The sequence below is a fragment of the Lissotriton vulgaris genome, chromosome 6 (assembly GCF_964263255.1).
Source record: "Lissotriton vulgaris chromosome 6, aLisVul1.2, whole genome shotgun sequence".
NCBI classification, from domain to species: Eukaryota; Metazoa; Chordata; class Amphibia; order Caudata; family Salamandridae; genus Lissotriton; species Lissotriton vulgaris.
The window spans coordinates 599,829,267-599,851,593 of record NC_141694.1 but is presented as its reverse complement, the minus strand read 5'-3'; the positions used below and the strand labels follow the sequence as shown (position 1 = coordinate 599,851,593).

The following is a 22,327-nucleotide window of genomic DNA, read 5'->3' as shown; positions in this document are numbered from 1 at the left end:
AATGTGGCATAAAGATTAAGACGCATGTACTAACTATACTTTATTTTGTTTGTACTTTTGTATGTTGAAAACTCATGTATTGCTAATAAAATAAATTATAAAAAAGAATAAAAAAAAAAGAATGTGGCTGTGCTGCATGTTTCGGTCACCTGGTAGAAAAAAACTAAAGTGAGTGCAGGCATGGCAACATGCTGAAGTTTTGCTTGTGGTTAGTTGGCGCCACCTATTCTTAAAGATAAAAAACATTTATTTTATTTAGACTGCAATCCTTTGTTCACCCAGCTATAAATATAGAGAAGCTGAAATGTTTATACTGTGCAAACAAACACTGAAACACAAAACACAACATAACACTTTGTTCATAAAGGACATTCTAGATTTAACATTTGAATTTCATGAAATCTGCTCTTCCAGTACTTTCTTTAATCTAGTAGTTAATTACCATTAAGCACGAGAAAACAAATGACAGCTCTATAAAACATCACCATCTCGCCGTTCCAGTCATTACTTCATTAGGATATAGCATAACATAAATGAGACTGTATCAACATAAAGCTACCTTATTCTGTGTAGTCAATGCTAGTGAGACACTGCCATACTAGTTTAAAACATGGTTTTTTATGCTAGGTTTAGGAAAGATGTACCAAATTTGTAGCAAGAAGTACGCCATGTCTAATTGACTGATTTCTCAAAGGACTGTTAGTGACATACCATCCTTCCTCTCACGAAGCACTACACGCAGAAAACAGGGCCAACATATCCCATATATTCACTTTGAAGGACTCTTCAATAATTGACTTAAATGAAGCTGTATTCTTTTTACGTAGGTCCAAACCGAATGAGGAATAAAGTCTATTTTCTTAAGGAACGACTAGTCTATATATGGACCCTGATTTTTAAGGCATCACAAACCGCATTCTTTAGATAACAACAAAATCTAAAATCTAATATCGACCCTGTAATTAAATAGATTACCCAAAATGTACAGCAGAAAAATTGTATTCAGAGGGAGTGAATCGAAAGAATTAGACTAGATCACGCTCACTGGCATTGGTGCAATATAAAACAGCACCACACACTTAATTTCAAGAGATGAACGAGACCAGGCTCTTAGGTCCAAGATAAACATCCAAAGATACTAGAAAATACGGTTATTTCTTTATAATAGTGGAGCGTTTAAGGTTTACAATATTTCTTTATACCTTTTAGACATCTGAAAGCACTTTGAATATAATCTCAATTTCACATGAGGGTTACAGCACGAAGGATAGTCACTAACTTCTACTTTAGATAACAAATAATATAAGTCAGTCATAAACACTGAAAATGTAGAACTGTGAAATAATGTATATTTATAATGCACTTGTCTTTCTTTACTCTATAAATAGTTTGATGTGAGCATTCCTGAATGATAACCTTTGTTTTTCAAACAGCAAAGGCAAACAAAACGTGTGCTCAAATAACAAGGGATGAAAGTGGTGAGTTGAAAAAAAACTTAATTGAAAACAATCGCAAGGCTTTATTAAGGTCTTCAATACGCAAGAACAAAATCTTGTCAAGACAATAAGCAACACGATTGCAATGGCACTCACTAACCATCAGATCATTTGGAACCAATCCTTAAGTAAGTGCTATATGAGGCTACAACAACGGACGCAAGCACCTTCCAATCTGATCTGCACAACACAGAAGAGGATACTAAATTTCCTAATAAGAGTTAAAGGAAGTCAGTGTTACAAGATAGAAGTTATCCAAGATTGACTTAAATGATGGTTTACAAACGCCTAACTTAAGACTTTTGAAGATGGGATGTGCGTGCACAAGAGATCAAGTTGGCCATTTACAACCTAGGTTATCACCACATTAAAATACTATTTCACTGACAGAGGAGAAAAAATTGGATATGGATGCCTGAAATGCTCATGAGTATGAAGAAATACCAGGGTAATTACAAAATGACAAGAGATGGATGAAAACACAGAAGATTAGGTAGATAATATTCTTAATAGCAGAGAGAGAATTCAAGAATTCAATCCTTTGTAAGTGGGGCACGTAACATTTAATCGATTTCAAAAAAGTTGGAACGTGCTACATCGTTTTTGCAGCAAAGGAATTGCATACTGAAAATTTCAGACTAAACTTTCTATCAAGAACATGAAAATTAACAAGTGCAAACTACAGACTTAATTACTAGGAGGAAGTCTTAGATTATGACAAGTGAACCAAAGCAACATTCAAAGTGCACTTTTAAATCAAGCAACGTTTTATGATTGGTTTGAATAACCCAGGAAGATATTAAATTATTTAAAATCAAATGGAATTATTTAAAGAAGAAAAACATGCTCCAAATTCAACTGAGATTAAGTAATCCAAAATGGTCAGGTCTTCTTGCGATTTACCTTAGCATTTGAGAAACAAAGTAATACAAGAAGGCTATGGAACATGATGGGTTTCAAGCAATGACACTAATTTGGCAATAGATAAAACATAATATTTAGAATCAGCCTTTTTACAAAGAAGAAAGAAATGAATGCCCTTTTAAACGTTCATGTAATTTGGTTTAACAAACTACAGATATGGAAACTATCTGTTTAACTGCATTCATATAATTGGGGTTTGATTGAGTTTTGCCAGCACAGCCTTCTAGTAAACTTGCCTACGCAATTAAATACCATATTATGGCTGAGCGGATTTTCCACTGACTGGGAAAACTATCAAGCTACTGTAGTGAATTTCATTTAAAGTGATTAAACACCTTAAAGTGTATTGTTGCTTACGAGGCCATTGTTCAATTACCTGTTTAAAGTCTAAATCGAGTGAAATATAACTTAAAAAAACAAAAATACTTCCATAAACCGACATCAGATTCTTCCATTATTTGAACATGGATCCTGTTCAGTGTGTATAATTCTTAAACTGCTAACAAGAAAATTTATTTTGCAAATGTTTTCATATGAACTCAAAATACATGTTCAGGCTTTGCCAACATTAACCATACAGAATGTTTGATAACATGTTCTCAAATGCCCAAACAAGATCACATCAGGCTCCACTTGTCATCTTCAAAGCAGGCTATTAGTGACATTTTTCCAAATTGTAGAATCAATTAGAGGTACAACATTAACGTACACATTTCAGACCTTAAATCTGGAAACTAGTGCAATAGCGGAGGCCTACAGGAAGGAGCCCACTGGCCGTCAGACCTAACCTCAATTGTTAACAATAGCTCTCACTGCCGATGAATACAACTATTTCTTTGCATAGAAATTGATAGAATATATCATATTATCAAACTTCAATCAATTATTTAGTTAGCATTGTAATAACCCCATTGTCAATCTAGATGGATGCAGGATACCTTGAGGCTTTGCGGCCATGGAACATAGCACCATACTTCTGGCAAAGTTTAAAACGGTATGGACTCATGCAATAAAATTTGAGGTATCCCGATTTCATTTTGCAAAAGAAGATAAGGCATACATGAGTACCGCCTCTAAATACAGGGCCAAGAAAATCCTATTTTTATGCCTTCACTGAAGCTCCGTCATCAGATGTCAGTAAAGGATTTTGCAAATTGTACGATTCAAGTGATAGCGGATAAGGGCATTTATGAGTGAGCCATCCGCATATCAAAAGATCCACAACAAAAGCAAAAACATTTTAGTAGAAGCTCTTCTACTTACCGGGGGACCTATGTAAACACCACACACGAGTGGCGTTTCCGTAGGTAACCCGGAGTGGATTACCTTTTGACGTGTTGGCAGGTGGTATACTGGTTTAAGTCATAGACCTCAACATACCCGTCCGTGATATACCTGCTGTCCTCTTGAATAAAGGTGAGAACCTTAGAACACTGAGGAATTTTTAGTTAATCTGGATCCCCTTCCTTTGTCCAGTAGTTTTATCTAAGAACTACCTCCTTCCTTAACAGTTTGAGGAGGTAGTCAGCTCTGGTGGTATTATCCCAACAAGGTGGAGAGAGGATATTGATGATGAAACATGACACTTATGTGTGAGAGGTTTCCTATTCCATAAAGGATGACTTTCCCTAGACAGGTGACAGAAGTCCTGTGATATGCGAATTTTGGATTCTCGAACTGTTCCAGGAATAGTAGGAGACAGTATATTTCTTGCATTCTCCTTCAATTTCCTTTATGCTTCCATACACATTTTTGTGATTATATAGACTTTCTGAAAGACATAAGGCGGCCTACCCTCCCCCTCTCTCTTGGTTGTGTTAGTGGTTATTATAGGATAGGCATTAAGGAGGGCACTTGGTAGTTAAAAAGGGAGGCAAGTACAAAACATGTGGCAGTATGCAGTGGAGTAGTCCATATGTGATGGCCCCTAGTGCAAGGAAGGAAGTAGACTCTGTGGGTCCTTTGTAAAATATAAATTGGTGCGTTAATTTGGGTCGCTTCTCAGTGTCCTGGTGATGCAGCCCCTGCTGCATGGCTGGAAAGTACTGCCATGGGAGTGCAGCTGCAAAGAGCCAGGGCCAAGTGAGAGAGGCGTAGTGAGCACTGAATGGGGATGAGGGGGTTGTGGTCTTAAAAACATTTGCATAGTTTTGAGGTGATCAAGCACAGAAGCACAAACATTTTTTAAAGTGCACAGGGGTTTAATTAGTGTGTCATTATACATTGGGAGGGCTTATATGAGAGTGCAAAGCGCACCTGTGGAGTGCTAAGGGGACATTGCGTGCAGAAAGGAAGTCAATTGGTGTGCCAAGCTGGTGAGGTAGTTGTAAAATATAAGTACCACGTAAGCCACCCTCAGCCCCCTAGCAGAAGAAACACTCTTCTCTGATGAATGGCAAACAGAAGAAACATGCAGTCCTGACTCATCAAGTATTTAACTCCTAAAATATTTGAAATTTAAGTAGCCTGCATTGAAAAATGACTGAACTGCAAGTAAATCATAACTGCTTCTGCCCAAGGAGCTGCGGGGAAAGTGGCGCAACACAGGAGTGTGTGAACTACACCTGCCCTATCCTGCTCAGCCTGTCATATTCTAGAGCAAGGTGGTGAAAATACGATATCTGCAGGAAAAAGACAATAACAAACTTATAAAATAAAGTCTATTATTACACAACTTAATGTCTCTCTTTTTGTGGACCTCGTAAAGGATGAATGACAGTCGGCTCCACGAGGCTTCAAAATTGCACCTGGCAGCTATGCATAGTTGTTTCATCCCTGCCTCGCATTGAAAAGCGCCAATAATATAAAACTAAATCGCCACAAAAATCAAAATTCACTGAGGCCAGTTTCAGTGAAGGCCCCCGAGGGCGTGGGAGGGGAACCTTGTTCTGAGCTGCTCGTGCACAGCAGCTGCCAGGGTCAGCTCCAGAGAGCTTTCTGTTACTCTTCGGAGCTAGGATGGGGACATGTTACCTAGGATAGACTTCTGGGGGAATAAAACACCACACATGTCCCTCTCTTGTGTGCACTAGGGCTGCACGAGCGATAGTGTGTCAAAACACAAATAAAGACCCCTGAAAGAAGCTGGAGCAACTGCACATCCACATAACGGCCATTCCAGCAGCGCTTCTCCACTTTAAAGCAATCACCAAAACTAACCCAGCCCTTAATATCCAACATTTGATTTTATTTAAAAAATAATAAACAAGAAGATAGATGAATGTTACTTGACCTTTCGTCCTACCCTGCATTGCACTCAGAGCCGGGCTGCACTTGTCTAGCACGGGGTTGTTGGAGCTGGAGTACAAGCTCTCAAACGCCAAAGCCACAGCAGACATAGATTACAAACAAGCCCAATTAAAGCCAGAGAGCGGCATCTGAAAATTCATAAAAAATGGATCGGAACATAAACTGATATAGCGTGAAAGCAAAACATACACGCCTTGGCAAAACGGGCAGGGTGAATGAGAGGGGGCATAGAAGAAATAGTACCTGCATCGCAGTGGATGGGAACTAATCAAGTAGAATTAATCTGTGCTTGGCCGGTGCTCCTCGGCTAGTAACGGAAGTAATATATAGGCTGTGCAAACCAATTAGGAGGCAGTAAAGAAGAGCGATACAGGGGTCAACTTGTAGTAAGCAGCAGGCGGGATCACAGTCCTTTTGCTGAATACAGCATGTCTCATAGGCAGTACATGCGCTGCCTAGGCTCGACCTAAAAGGGACCTGAAACACCTTAGAGTGGTTATAGAAACATGTGGACTTTACTCCGAAGTCTTGTAAGAAGATGTTCGTGTTATCGTGCAGTTAGGTGCTCTGAAACTACAAATTATTGATCCTTAAGAAAAGCAAATACATGTTATAGTCTCATAGTTAAGGTAATATTTATAGTATTTTTGTGATTAACCTAGAATAGTAGGAGTCTACTTCCAATAAAAGCAAAGCACTCATGGACTTAAGATGCATAATCGGTTTTAAGTCTAGTAAGCCGGATTGATTACAACGGTTAGTTTTCCATGTGCTGAGTGGAAATTGCAGCAGTACTTTAATAGTTTGTATAGCTTAAATAAATATTGTATACTTAGCAAAGTCCTTAATAGTATAAGAGACTTTGAAATAGAGAGAAACGTTGCAGAAGAGACCATTGCAGTAGATACAGTTATCTACATAAACATTTGAATGTTAACTTAATCCAGAAAATATCCCAGACTGGAGCCTGGAAAGACTGGATATGGACCGAATTAAAAGAAGCTCACAACCTTCAGACAGAAGAAGAGTGAAAAAAATATGGAATATGGCTGGCTGGTGACAGCAAACTATTTCAAGAGAAATTCCCCCAATCACAAATCACCAAGTCCTAGGTGTGGTTAGGACCAATTGTGACAAAAAGTAAAAATGTTTACCCCATTGGAGGAGGGATAGGCAGAAGAACGCCAGCCAGGAACATCAGCAGCTGCAACGACAAGAACAGAGAAGAACGTGACTTTAAATCCTAAAATTATACACAAGGCTGACATCTTATGCGACCTACTGATATGAAAATAATTTAGAAATAGGATACAACCACCACCACACAAAATACTCCTGTCAGTGTAAATCAGAAAACCACAGGCAACAGCTGCAGGGGAGGCAAAATAAAAACACCAAAGAGATCATTGGCCTTGTGATGGCAAGAGAACTAACTAATTTAAGAGATTTTTTTTTAGATATCCTAGACGTTAGTCTGCCAAGTGAGCAAACTTCTCATGAAGTAATGATTGAAGCGGCAAGATTAGTGGGTAAATACATTCCAACAGAGAACATATAAATTTAATTACATGAAATAAAGACCCTTACCATAAATAACAGAAAATTTAAGCAATTGTTTCCAAACATAAAAGAGCCCCCTGAAAGTGTACACAGTACCTGTTTGGAGGTGGTTTTGGTTTAGGCATCTTACTGAGAATAGCAGCCATTTCTTTTCGCTCATCAAAATTCTTCCACTGTTCATACAGTTTTAGAATAACCCTTATAATTTCTAAAATCTGCAAGGAGATAATTGTTTAGGATATTATCATTACTGAACAGTTAATACAGCAATACAAACTATGCATCCTCATTTCCTAGTTCAGGCCAAACAGCCTGATCTTCATAAAGGAGTTGACAGTACTTTCAGGTATCATCACATGCTTCTGTATTTGTTTGATGGTTCTTGAAATTAAGGGTTACTTTCTTTCAGGCTTTCATACTACAGTCCTGCTATTCTAAGCGAGCAGAGAGGATTGTTCTTTTCCCTCAGACAGCTTTTGGTAAGCAATAACATTAAAATAAACACTTCTATGGATCAATATACATTATCGTAACCCGGACTGCTGCAAACACAAAAACTTAGGGCTGGGCGTCAAAGTTTTGACATTCATTTCAATTAAACATTTCCGGCAAATTAAATACAGAACCAAATAAATTCATAACAGCTTTTGATGAATAAAAGCAAATTAGAGCATATTTTGTTTTAATCAGCTAAGTTCTGAAAGAATAGTTAAGCAGCAGAATCAAGTCAGGACTTTTCATAGGGTGGGTGACTACTTACTGTTGTTTTGAACCTCTTTGTGCATGTTTAATTGAATACAGATTGCATATACATTTTTTTAGCTTCAGTATTGGCCCTTGTAGAATTTCTGTGTTCACTTCTAAATCCAAAGCAGTTGGTTTATCATTCATATTTAAAAAATATTAAGTCTTTTCAAACAGAATGCCTAAAAGAAAGTTGATTTAGCACTAGTAGTAAAAATGTGTTTAATAGGTGCATATACTTGGTATATACCTTAGATCCCCCTCAGTACTATCGGCTCTCCTGGACAGACATTATGAAAAAATGCATTCCTCGGATTATAATATCAATGGTGAAAATAATTATTGTTCCTATAATTTATTTTAGTAAAACTAACAAGTCTCTTAAAAATACAGGACTGCACTTACAAAGCTATATTTTGAAAAGTTGGAAATCTACTTGTTTGTTGGTTCTCATAATTTTGGAGTAGAGCTTTGACTTCTATGGAACTGCAAGAAACACCAGACGAAGTATTCATGAAATTCCAATGAGTGAAGCTGAAATTGATGAGTTATGGGAATCAGAGAGCTCACTTGTACTGAAAGACAACATTAGTTGGAGTGCATTAGGATTATGGCTCCCGGTTTTATGGTATTTACATTTTTGTCATTTCTGTCTATGTATATAGATTTTTCCTGCGGCATATAACGCTTTTCTCAGGGGCCAGTTGAGTCACAGTGGAGTGAAATTAGAGGCAGCAATATTGTTGCTGGGGTCTGAAGTGGGGTTGTGTTTATGTAAAGCAGACTCTAGCTCTGACTTAATAATTTTCCGCCACGGTTGGGTTTTAATAACAATTCTGTTAGTGGAAGATGAATCCACCGTTGGGAGGGCCAATTTATAAAATGATGGCACTATTAGCTGTCCAAATATAGATATTGTATAAGACTTTCCATCGATATTCAGGCCAATATTCTTTGGGTTGGGTATCTCTAAGTTTTTGATCACACAGTTAAGGGAAATTTTGACTTTGATGAGCAAACCTTTGGATGGTTGCACAGTTTTAAATTGCAGTGTTTCAACACTATACGTCATGAAGCGCAGCCTGTACAAGGGTTCAATGGCCCAGCGCTCCTGGAACGTACACAAATTATGTACATCAATGAAACTGCCCAACTGGGTATTACAGTTTTTTATTTTTTTTAATTTTTTATTTAAAGACCTTTATTCACAGAGCAAAGAGCAAGTAGTACATGGCACATAACAGTATATAGTAGAACAGCGCATCACATCCTGTTCTTCCAGCTTAGAGATGTTAAACACAGCCATTCAGCCGGCATCCCGGGGGCCCGGCGGCACATAGTGCAGCAGACAACAGAATCAACAGTGCTTAGACTCATTTCAATTATAAAGTGCACATAACCGTAAGTGTTGCAAGTAACAGAGTGTAACACGTGCCCCAGAGCCTCATTGACGTGTGAAAGGTCTAGGAACTATCGAACAACCCCAACCTACCCTAACCCTCCCTCGTGTGCCAGCGAATATGTACCCAATGTAGTCTACCAACCAGTGTTGCCAACGTGTTCAGTCTGCACTGCCTACAGCTATCACCCCCGGAGACTTAAAACCTGACCCAGGAGACCCAGTGGGGACCACGCAGGTGCCATTGTTAAAATCCCCCCCCCCCCCCCCCCCCCTCGTCCACAGCCCTCCCCCGAGTGACCCACATCAACTATTCTACCTGTCCCCCCGGAGAATCCAGGATGTCCAATGTGTCGTCTACGTCCGAGTGCGCTTCCTCAGTCTGTTGTGCGTGTGCCTGGAAGAGATCCCAGATGTTTTTTGGCCTGCTCCTAGGAGGGAGTAACTCGCTGTAGAGTTCCGATTGGGTACAGCAAAAGAGCAAGTCGCCTGCCCATCTCTTCTTGGTGGGGAGTGGTCCCCTCATCCAGCACTGGGCAACTACCCTTCGGGCCACTAGCAGCGCCATATCTACAGGACGGCGCTGAGTGGTCGGAAGCAGCTTAGAGTATCCCAGTAGCGCCAGTGCGTGTCCGTTGGCCAATTCCAAGCCCAGGATCGTGTGGAGCTGTGAGAAGACTTCGGCCCAAAAACTCTGAATTCCAGGGCAGTACCATGCAACATGGATGAAATCTGCTATCGCCGCATGACAACGTTCACACTCTGCGGACTGTCTGAGTCCATAATGATGCAGCCTCTCCAGAGTGTAGTACACCCGTTGAAGAAACTTAAAGTGCACCAGCCTATGCCTACCATTAAGGGAGAGCTTTCTCGTGTTTGCGCAGCAGTACCTCCACATGTCGTCATCAATCTGCATTTGCAGATCTCTTTGCCACTCCTCCCTAGCTTTGGAGTACTGGAATTGCTGATGTGCGACTCCCAGTTTGTTCATATTGGAGATCAGTTTACGTGACGACACGGATTTAATGACATAAGTGAGCTCCGGAACCTCAGGGGGTTCCTCCATGTCCGGGCCCAGCACATCCTTGAGTGCGCTTCGGACTCTGTGAAACTGGAACCGCTGCAAGAGCGTAGATCCCGTTGTAACAGGGGAGAGTTGTTCCCAGGTTTTCGCGACCCCTGTAGTGAAAAGATCTTCCATTTTCGAGATGCCCAGTGCGCGCAGCGCTTCCGTAACTCCCTTTTCCCTAAGTGGACCCAGCCACAGAGCCCAGTCGATCTGCATATGCGGTGAGTACAGGAAACTATTGCCTCGTGCTCGGGACAGAGCATGCCATGCATGATTAGTAGATTTAAGAGAGTCTAATTGGCCAACAGTACGGTCTTCCGGGAGGCAGACTGTGGCCGGTAGGGGAAGGGGTTCCGCAAACAGGCGTTCCAAAGTCATGTGAGGTATACGCGAGTCCGCGTGGATCCACGAGTGCAGGTGGGCTGCCTGAGCAATACGGTAGTATCCTTCCATATCGGGGGCCCCCAGCCCTCCCTTTTCACAAGGAAGCATCAGGGTCGTCCACTTAACTCTAGGTTGTTTACCGCCCCACGCCAACCTGATGAGCACCAGCGTGAGCTGTTTGTAGAAGGCCTTTGACAGGACCACCGGTATGTTGTTAAATAGGAAGAGAAACCTAGGCAGCACTATCATTTTCATGAGAGCTATCCTGCCCATCAGGGAGAGTGGCAGTTTACACCAAGCGTCCACATCCTCCTCTAGCCTAGCGAAGGCCACGCCATAATTTTCTCTAATTAAAACCTCGGGGTCGGTATGTAGTTGTATGCCGAGATATCTAACCGGGTCAGTAGTCCATTTCAGGGGATACTCCATGTCAAAGGGCTGAGTTACGGGTGTCAGTGGGAAGGCAGTAGACTTATCCCAGTTCACTTTCAGCCCAGAGAGAGCGCCGAAGCGCACTACCTCACGCAGGACGGGTGAGAGATTTGTCTCCGGGTTACGGACATATAAGAGAGTATCATCAGCATACGTTGATATGCCTATTTTGTACGTCGGAAAGCTAATGCCTTCCAGGCTGTGATATTCCGTAATTGCACAGGCCAGGGGCTCCGCCACCAGCGCGTATAGAAGGGGCGATAGGGGGCAGCCCTGTCTAGTATCTCTGCTAATAGCGAACAAGTCCGTTACCCTGTCTCCTATCTTCAGTCTCGCTGTGGGTTGGTAATACAAAGCCCCTAACATCTGCAAGAAGGGCTCTCCCAGACCCAGCTTCCTGAGGACTCTGATCATGAAAGGCCACTCCACAGAGTCAAAGGCCTTTTCCATATCTAGAAAAACTGTCAAGGCAGTATTTTCTTGGCGCACGTGCTGCATTGTCCCAAGCACTGTGCGTATGTTGTATGTCAAGTTTCTGTTGGGAACGAAGCCCGCCTGCTCCGGGGCTACTAGGTCCGGTACTAGGAGCGCCAACCGCGTGGCCAACACCTTGGCAAAGATTTTTGCGTCAACGTTTAATAGCGAAAGCTGCCTGTAAGAACTGCAGCATTCCGGAGGTTTCCCGGGCTTTAAAATCGTGACAAGCAGTGCCTCCCTCATCAAAGGGGGCATACTTCCCTCTTCACAGATATCAAAGAGGGAAATCAGATGCGGGACCAGCTTATCCTTAAATGATTTATAAAAGCCAACCGTCAGACCGTCCGCTCCCGGGGCACTACCCGATCTCATGCTTGCCATCGCTTCTAGAATCTCGTCTTCCTGTATGGGAGATCTCAGGAACTCCCGGTCTGTGTCTGGCAAGAACGGCATGGCTATATGTTCAAGATAGTCATCTATCTCCTCCTCGACGTGCAGTGATCTAGACTTGTACAGCTCCGCATAGTACCGCCGAAACGTTTGGAGGATCTCCTCATCCTCGGAGATTACCTCACCCTCTGGCGTAAGCAGTTCATCCACAACCAGAGGTTTCCTGGTACTACGTACCATTCTAGCTAGCAACGCACCCGGCCTTTCACCTTCCCCGTACGTACGCGCCGTAGCGTATTTGCCCATGTGCTGCACTTCCCTGTCAGCTAGCTCATGATATTCCGTCAGTAGAAGTTTAATTTGGGAGTCAGCGTTAGTGTTCGGGCCCAGCCAGCAGATGACCTTCCATCTCGGACAGTCGGGATTCAAGTAGTTTCAAATCACGTCTAATGGAATTAAGCACACTTGAGTGCTTAGACATCGCCATGCCCCTGATGTAGGCCTTAAAAGCGTCCCACACAGTCTGAAAACTGTCAACTGAACCCACATTTGCTTAAAAAAACACGTCTATATCAGCAGCCAGCTCTCCGCGGAAAGCCTCATCCAGTAGGGAGTAGGGGGAAATCTCCAGGTGAAAGGGGGAATTACTTTCTTCGGGATCACCAGGTGGATCAGTACGGGTGAGTGGTCCGACAGGGTACGGGGGAGCACCTCACATCTCCTAACACTACCCAGTAAGGCGTGAGACACTAGCCAGTGGTCAATTCTAGTGTGGGTATTATGGAAAGCAGAGTAGTGTGTAAAACCACCTTTCGTGGGGTGCTTGTGCCTCCAAACATCCCCCAAATCCAATTTAATCATTTCAGCCTTCATGTGTAGCGCTGAGGCCACTGGCCTCCGAAACGGACCCTTCGATCTATCCAGGTCAGGGTCAAATATAAAGTTGAAATCTCCCCCCATAGCATACTCGTGGGAGTGTATGTTCTGCACTGTGTCGAGAGGTTTGTGTAGAAGTCAGGGCAATCATAGTTCGGTCCGTACACATTAACCACAAGCAAATCTAGACCTCTGCTCACGCATCTAGTGACGACAAAACGACCCTCCGGGTCTGACACCAGCGGCACCAGTTTTAGTTGAGAGGTCGGGTTGGCCCAAGTAAGTACACCCCTGGAGTGTGTTGTAAACCCAGCTGCCACTATGTGTCCCCAGAGCCCCCTGGCCTGCAGCATCCTGCTATTAAGCGGGAGGTGAGTCTCCTGGAGGAGAGCTAGATCTACTCGGTGTCTATGCAAGTAACTGAGCACCTTCCGCAATTTTCGGTGGTCATTGAGCCCCCTCACATTCCATGTCAACATTTTCAGTTCCTGCAGGGCGCGCGAGGCATTCCCACCATTCGTATCAGTCATCCCAGCAGCAACAACCATAGGGCGCAGTCAGCTGTTTCACCTTTCCGAGTACTCACTCCTAACTGAGAATCAGGCAACACATTGCTTGGCATTAGGTTCAAAATCCCGCTGTTACGACAACAAAAACAACCCCCAACACAGTACCCCCTTCGCCCCAAATTGCTAGGCATTAGGTTCAGAACCCTGCTGTCACGACAGCAATTACAACCCCCAACACAGAACCCCCCTCGCCCAAAAACAGTGGGTCCACAGTTAAAGTAACCATCACAATTCCCGACACCTCCTCGCCCCCCCCCCCCTACCCACCCACAGCAGACCTCCCCCAACCTGGCCTGACAGGACTCACTCCCACCCATTGGCATTAGAACTCCCTGCCGCTCCCCAAACACCCCCGTCAACCCACGGAAGCAATTCCCAAAGCAACTCTCTCCAGAGTCCGTGAGCCAGAAGCGCAGGGGCAGACGTAGCTGGCAAAACAAGTATCGAACAAATCAAATCCGCTCCACTACTGCCCCCCCAGCACCCAGCCCCTTTCTCACTGTCCGTGCCTTAATACAAAAACAATGCACAAATAACATAGTGTGGCTCCCCCTTCATCAATGGTGCCGTTTGCCGCTGTTTTAGGGAAGGAACACACCCGGCTCCCCGCACTCCCTAAGTGAAACCAGTAAGATCTCACCCATCTGGAAATCCAGGAAGCAGCGTCCCGAAGTTTACTCCGTCTTGCTCCTCCAACAGCGAGGAGGCATCAGGGTCCCCCCGGTCTCTCCTCGGGCTGGTTCTACGTTCTTTGGACCACTCCTTCAGCGATTTCTGCAATTCCCTGGGGTCCATAAAGAAGTGCGAATGCCCTTGTCTGTTGATACAAAGCTTGGCAGGATATAGCATTGCATAGTCCAACTCTAGGTCGCGCAACTGCTTCTTGTAAGGTGCAAATTGTTTCCTCTCCTCCTGGACCTTCGCCGTAAAGTCCGGGTATAGTGAGATGTCCATCCCCTCGTACTGCAGCTTACCCTTGTCCCTAGCTAGGCGAAGCGCAGTGTCTGTCCCTGTAGTTCAGGAGCTTCGTTATGATGGGCCTCGGATTCGCCCCCGGTTTAGGTCTGGGTCCCAGCGTGCGGTGGGCTCTCTCCACTATAAACATCGGGGAGAAGGCCTCGTCCCCGAGCAGGGCTTTCAGTAGTTTCTCCACGAAGAGCTCCATCTTGCCGGTCTGTGTAGTCTCTGCAACACCAGTAATGCGAATGTTGGATCTTCGCGATCTCGCCTCCAAGTCCTCTGACTTGTCCTGGATCACCTGCAGAAGCCTGCCAAATTGCTTGCGATCCTTGTCCCACTCAGTTTGGGCCTCCTCCGCCTCGGTCAGTCGTCGCTCCGCCATGTCGAGGCGCTCAGCGTGTTTGTCCACACGTTCCGACATGCGGTCCATGCGATAGGACAGGGCGTCGATTTTTGACCCGACTGCTGCGATACTGTCTTGTATTCCCTTCTCCATTGCGACCAGCAGGTCGCGAATATCTGAGCTGATGGAGCTCTCAGCCGCTGCCCCCTTCGGGGAAGTCGCCGGGGCCGGCATTTAGGGACCCTTGGTCCGGCGCTGTTCAAAGGTAAGTTTTGGTTGTGACTTGTCGTTCTTGCCCATGGCTAGTCTGGTGGACATTTAGGTGGACCTCACCGCAGGCAGCCGCAATTCGCCGCATCGAACCTGGGGCCTGTCGGTCCCCACGTGTACCGTAAGTTCCAGGCGTTAGTACAAAGTCGTCACTCCTTGTCCGGATAGCATGAGAGGACCGTGCAGCGACCTGCACCTCAAAGTTTGAAGTGGATATTGGCACCTCTCAGGGCCCCAGCCCACTGACAGACCGCTGGTCTTAGGTGATGTGTCCCCTCAGTGCACAGCTTGGCGTGCAGAGAACCCATATGGCGTGCCAGGCGGGGAATCCACGACTTCACTCTACCTCTCTGCAACCAAGCAGTGCCCCAGGCGCCTCAAATGCAGAAGTTAAGCTTTCTCCCAACTATCCGCGGCCTCCTTGGTCTCCACACTGCACGTGTCTCAGCAACGCAATCCCAGGCGTTTCAGAGTATGGGGCAAATGGCCGCCACAGTTCCAATCCCGACTGCAAAATGGTGGCAAGCTAGTGTGTGGAGAAGTACCAGTAGGACACCTTTAGAAAGCGCCGCAGTACCGAGTCCAATACCGGGTACACGCACAATAGGGTCGTTGACGCGTGGAGCACAGCAGGAATCCTGGCCTGGTAAGAGCAGGTCCTCTCCCAGCACCGCGTGTCCGCCGGGACCCCCGGGGTCCGATCGCCGATGATCCACTGCTCAGGGTCTGGTCTCCATGTCTCTATGGCCACCAGATCCCATGAAGTGTGGCAAGCACCCAGCAGGTCGCAGCGTTTGTCTAACTTCACCTGCAGCCCAGTCAGGACCGGGGGGGGGGGGGCCGGTATGCGCTCGGTGGACGATGCGGGGCACCAGCGGGAGCGCTCCCGGGCAATTCGAATCCGCTCCGTTAGCGTCACTCACCCGGACCCTGAGCCGCCGTGCCGCAGATCTCCTCCGCCTATGCGGTGTGCAGCCCTGGTATCGGCTGGCGCAGGGGTCAGGCTCTCCACCCTCCGGCGTCTGTCCCGAGACACCGGGCCGCACGGGGCCCCCCGGGCCGCACGTAGAGTGACGTCGGCGAGCTGTACCGCCAGGCAAGCCCGCGGCTGCAGGCCTGGTCCGCTACCTCGAGCGACCTCCTCCGGGACACTTCACTCGGCAGCCGCGCAGCCCGCGTCCGGTCCGTTCAGGCGTGCCAGCAACTGCGGGGGAGCACCCCACCTCCACAGCAGTAGTTTAGGCACCAGTAGGATATATTAGACAGGATAATGCCGGGGCCTTGGCCGGGAGCTCAGAGCTCACACGTCCAGCATGGACGCCAGCTAGCTCCGCCCCTGGGTATTACAGTTTTTACACAGTCCAGCCACATTCCAGGAAAGCATCTGGAATGTTTTGCTATCCACTTTTGGGGATTTTGCCCCAGCCTAAAAAATTCCTCCCCCTCTACCAGCTATAGGATTCATAACATAAGCACTGATTGAGGAGTAGGTATAACATTCAAGCATCTATAGGGGGGCATTCAAGCCAAGAGAGTAATATACCCAGTCTACAAAAGGAGTGCTGGATATCCAGTCAGTCAACCTCGCCCAAAGTAGAGGCTGCTGGACACAAATTAGCAGTGTTACGCTGACTCATACAGGCACTGCCTTTAGAGGCCTGCTTCACTGATGTGAGCAACGATAAATCTAGGTCAAATTTGCACTGGATGTTGGAACCTGTGATATGAAATGTGGTTGCATCCTGTGCCTTCACTTGCTTGATGTCTTTAAGGACTAATTAAATATAATCACACTATTCCAAAATCTGTGAAAAGCATTGGGCTAACAGTATATCTGAACGAATGAGGGAATAACAGTGGTGATGATGTATGATCCAGTGGATCACTTTATTAACAAGTGAACCAGTTTCCTCTGTTCGATTACTTTGAAGCTCAGTCCACATGACCATTTTGCCTGTCACCCTGCCCCCATGTAGTGCTGAATTACGACTTGTATTAAAATGGCTTTTATCATACGAGACGAGGCGAGGTGAGGTGATCTGGGGTCTGGTGCTAGGCAGGCCCGAAGCTTTGGTGAGTGTCCGGCGGCGGGGTTTGGGACAGTGTTGCGAGGCCCCCCCGCGCGCTCGGACTAACTGCTGGGCTTGTGTTGTGGTTTGGCCCTGGGCGGTGCGAAGCGAGGTCCAGCCCGCTGCTCCTCCTCACCTGCCGCGATCCACTGATGCTGGTCCGGCGCTACCGGGGCCCTGGATCTGCTTTTTCACTACTGGCCTGGGACAGTGACAGTACTTCTGGCAGGAGGAAGCCCTAGGAGGGGTGGACCCGGCTGCAAACCGAGCACCATGAGGTACTTGGAGAAGGTCTCCTCCACCGCCTCCTACCCTCAACTTGCTTTTGTGACTTCTGGTGTTGTCCTCTGGCACCCCAGTGTGGAGACCCCTATTGCTGCCCTTGGAATTGGGCCTCTGTTGTGCTGCCTCCGGTGTGCTGTAGCACCCAGGGGGAGTGAATCCGGCTGCATACAACGAGCAACGCGAGGTCCTAGGTGAGTGCCTCCTTCACCACCCCATCGCCCCTGAATCACTCCTGTGGCTCCTGACGCGGACCATGGGTCTTTCAACACAGAGGCCCAGTTGTGGACTTCGAGACCGGGCCTCTATTACGTTGCCTCTGGTGTGGGGTAAAGTCCAGGGGAGGTGGAACCGGCCGCATGCAGCGAGCGGCGAGAAGTCCTGGGAGAGAGCCTTCTTCACCGCCCCCCTGCCTCAGACTTGCTCCTGTGGCACCTGGCACGGTCTGTGGGCCCTCTAGTACAGGGTCCCCTGCTGCTGACCTTGGGGCGGGGCCTCTGTGCCGTTGCTTCCGGTGTGGGGTATCACCTGGGGAGATGGTAACAGCCGCATGCACGAGTGGCATGAGGTCTTGGGAAAGATCCTCGTCCACTGCCCCCCTGTTGCTGTCTTGCTGCTGTGCATTACGGCGCGGACTGTGGGCCCCCCACTGCAGAGGCCTTTATAAGAGACGTTTGGGCCCCCTGTTGGGTGGCCGCCATGGGTCGAGACAAGCCAACCAAAACTCCGGCCACCCAGACTAAAATGGAGCGTTTCACCACCACGGAGTCCGGGGCCACTGGGGGAAGCGGCTTGCCGCAGCTCCTTCCGTCCCGAGACGGACCTGGACACCATTGTAGTGATTCCGAAATCTCAGCCTCCCTTGGCCCACTGCTCTGATTATCGCCCCATCTCCCTCATTAATTCGGAGCTCAAAATATTTACCTTGGTCCTGGCTAACAGCATACATCCCTATCTGGATAAGCTAGTCCACCCAGACCAATGCAGATTCATGCCTTCCCGGGGAACCAGGCACTGCCTCAGACGTCTCCACCTCTCTCTTGCGAATCGGCAACAACTGACCCCCTCTCTCTCTTTGCTCCTTGAGGACTTTGAGAAAGCATTTGATTCGGTTGACTGGCGATATCTGGAGGCAGTGTTGTCGGAGATGGGTTTTGGAACCCCCTTTTGTAAGTTGGTCAGGACAATATTGCATGCCACGAGCCCAGGTGATGGTTAATGGCGCACTTACACAACTTTCCCCCATCGGGAGGGGCACGAGACTGAGCTGCCCCCTTTCTTCCCTCCTTTTCGCGTTAGCGATGGAGCCCTTTGATTCTCTTATTCGCACAGACCCGTTTCTCACAGGATAGTGATGGCCCTGGCAGAGGATAAGATTGCCCTTTACGCTGACGACGTTCTGATATTTTTGTCAGATCCAGCTCGATCGGGGCCTTGGTGTCTCCGACCCCTGCACTTCTTTGAACGAGTTTCCAGCCTCCGATTGAATTCGGCCAAATCGGTCCTGGTCCCTCCTCCATCTATCGAGAGAGTGCTTTGATTGGCAATCGTCGATTCCTTATGGGGAGGTCGGAGACCGAGGCTGGCCCTCACCCAGTGCAGGATACCGCCCTTTGACGGTGGTCTGGAAATGACGAACCTATACTTATATTACTTGACGACGCGGCTCCTTACCGTGCATGACTGGTTTAATGGCGGCTGGTCAGACCCGGCGTACTGCCTGGAGCTACATAACTTGGGCTTCCCCAACATTCAGGGGATGCTATACGGGACCGCTATATCACACTGTGCCTGAGGTTACTCGCGGAGTGCTTCTGGCCTGGCGAGCCTCCCTGCGCCACAAACGCTGGTAGGGCAAATTAACCCGACATACCAGACTGTGGAGTGGAACGTGGCTCAGGGACGTTGCCGATCGCTCTGGTTGCAGAGCCTGGGATCTCTTTGGGATTTTACAGCTTGGGGATGCCTGGGGTTGGAGCCACATAGGCGATTTTCCAGATCTACAAACTCGGTTCGCCCTCCACGCCCCCCAGTTTTATCGCTACCTACAGCTGCGCCACGCCCTCCACACTCACATCTCAGAAGGGACCTCCTTAACCGAATATATACCCCGCCTGAAGCCCAGGCCCTGATTGGCAATTTGGGGAAAGGGGGGGATTTCCCGCATCTATCGCTCCCTCACAAATAACACCCCCAACTCCCTATCCCATCTCCGGGGCAAGTGGGAGGGCTGGCTTGGATCCCTGGACGATGCTGATTGGAGGGATGCGCTGATGGCTCCCCAAACGGTCACAGCCTCAGCGTGGCTCTGATTAGTTCAAATATACTATCTACATGCTGCCTACCTCACGCCATTGCGTCTTCATCGCGCTGGGCTCCGACCAGATCCTTCCCTTCTCCGCTGCGGACGCCCTCAGGCCGACTTTTATCACATGGTATGGCTCTGTCCTACAATCACGCGCTATTGGGAGTTAGTGACAGGGAACACACAGGAGGTACGAGGTTGGGAGATCCCCCTGAGCCCGATGAACATACAGGGTATTACCGAGGGATTGGATGGAACCAGAGCTGAGAAGCTTTGTTTAAACATGGCTCTGATGGTGGCTAAGAGGGATATTGCGGTTCACTGGCTTGACCCGACTGCTCCCACAATGTTGCTTTGGCGCAGAGGTGTGGATTGGTGCGCTGCGCAGGAACGACCAATGTATGTGGCCAGAGGCTGCCCCAAAAAGTTTCGAAAGGTATGGGGCGAATGGGTTAGGGTGGTAGAAGATTGAACATCCCAGACGATCACTTACGGACTTGGGTGAAGACATTGTTGCTTGCTGCTCATATGTTGAACTTTACATGCTGACGTATTAAATTTATTGTCAATGTTTTGCACTCATCAATGTTCTAAGAGTTGGTATTGTTTTTCTTTGCGGTTCTTTATAAAATCAATAAAACTTGATTATTAAAAAAAAGGCTCCATGGTGCAGGAATGGTACAGGGATTTGTGCCATATTGTACTCACCTACGTAGTTCACGAACAACATACACTGACAGAATTAAAACAAATTTGTTTAAGATATCCCAACTAGACAACTAAAACCCTTTAACAAAATATCAGAGCTTGTGGCAGCTATAATGATAGAAGAAATTAGTTGGGGCTTACCACAAATGTAGATTGGTAAAAAACATGACAGCAATAGATCAAAAGATACAGAAGCAATGAAATATGGGTGCTGTTGAGTGTCTGAATCCAGACTGATAAATTTAAAATGGACTACATAAAAAAATGTACCCTGCATGTACTAAACGGCAAGGGACTGAAATCTGGCTACAATGAATTTTCTACATACAGCTAGAGGATGAATTTAATCAAGAATGTCCAAGGTGAACTTTAGAATAGGCTGATCTAGCAATATAGGAAAACAGGTAGTTAGCTAAGGTTGTGCAGTCTGAGCTTTGCTGCTTGCCAATGAAACAGAGAGTGAGTGAGTGATATATATCTTGGACTTGCAATAACTCTGGGGATGGCCATTTGCATATCACAACATGTGTGTGTGTGTATATATATATGCATGCATGCATGTTGTGACATGCAGATGGGCCATCCCCACATGGACCACGCTACAGGAAGAAAACATTTTAGGGCACAAAGGACCAGCAAATGTATATCCTTGACAGGACACTTGTCAGTCCTGGCCCCAGTTTAGGTCTTGCACCGGTAAAGGAGAGAATGGCTAGACTATTGCAGAGTTAAAACTGAAGATGGGTGTACTGGGGCAGATACTGAAAGCGATCACATAAATTCTGCTAGGAGGAGCAGACGCTGCAGGGGATGGATTGTACAGCTTGGCAACAAGGTCAACCTTAACATAATATTTTACCTTCCTAAGCACATCATCTCGACATCACAGCTCTCTAGCAAATATCTGAAGTCAAAAATGTCCTGGTCTAACTGAAACCTCTGAGGGTATTTAGGAATATTTTAGGAAGGAGACTGAGGACAAGGCAGAATAGTGACCTAAGAATGGGGGGGAAAGCTGCACGTTGCTAGTTCCCTTGGCAAAGCTCTGACTAGGCAACATCCAGAGTAAGGGGGCCAGTGGATCTAAGGGAAAGCATCTATGTAGGACAGGCCGCAAGTACACTTTTATAGGCTTAGCATAGAAAACATGTCACATCCATTAACGCTTAAAATTTTCGAGTGAAGAACCCTAATTTCAATTTACCAACTTAGTGGTTTGTTCAGGTTTTTTTAAACGATTTACTCTGGCTTTAGCCAAAGCAAGGAACCGCTAGGCCATGCCTTACAACTAGGTCCCGTGCCATAGAGACTACTGCACATAGCCTTTTGCTGAATACAGCTCTATATGAAAGGAGTACCCTTTAACAACGCCCGCAATAAAGCGCCTGTTCTCCCAGAATAAAAAATTACTTACCATTGGTAAGCTCTTTCTGGTGGATTCTCCATCTTTTAACTATATCTAAATAACACTCTTTAAGCTGCAGATGGTATCAGGAAATGTAATCATTATTCCACAATTAGTAGAACGATTAGAAATAGCCCCCAATGTTTCCACTATTAAATGCCCAGAATGGCTCAAATTAAAAGCCGCTGCTTTGAAGGAAGCAAGCTTGATTATCATACATTTATTGGGAAACTCTGGTATGATGAAGACGACAGTTAACCACTTATGGCAAAAATGCCATATTCAGCCAGCCATTCAGATATTGAAAAAACATGAGCGCTGGACCTGTACAGTTGGTACGTCGCAAAAGCCACTCCTGGGACTGTGGTCAGACCAAACAAGTGCGCTGAAATAACCAAAAGGTAGCTTCAGTGCGT

The 22,327-nt window shown here is 46.4% G+C and overlaps 1 protein-coding gene across 1 annotated transcript in view; it reads right to left on the bottom strand.

The window, feature by feature from the left end:
• The window catches only part of CCNC (cyclin C), a 244,464-nt gene that overhangs the window by 54,074 nt on the left and 168,063 nt on the right, over positions 1-22,327 (bottom strand). The window contains exons 11-12 of the mRNA XM_086926620.1: positions 7,326-7,444; positions 6,824-6,873 (exon numbers count right to left, since the gene is read on the bottom strand). Of these exons, the coding sequence (XP_086782746.1) occupies positions 6,867-6,873; positions 7,326-7,444 (126 nt within the window). The 3' untranslated portion in view covers positions 6,824-6,866. The remainder of the gene's footprint in view (positions 1-6,823; positions 6,874-7,325; positions 7,445-22,327) is intronic.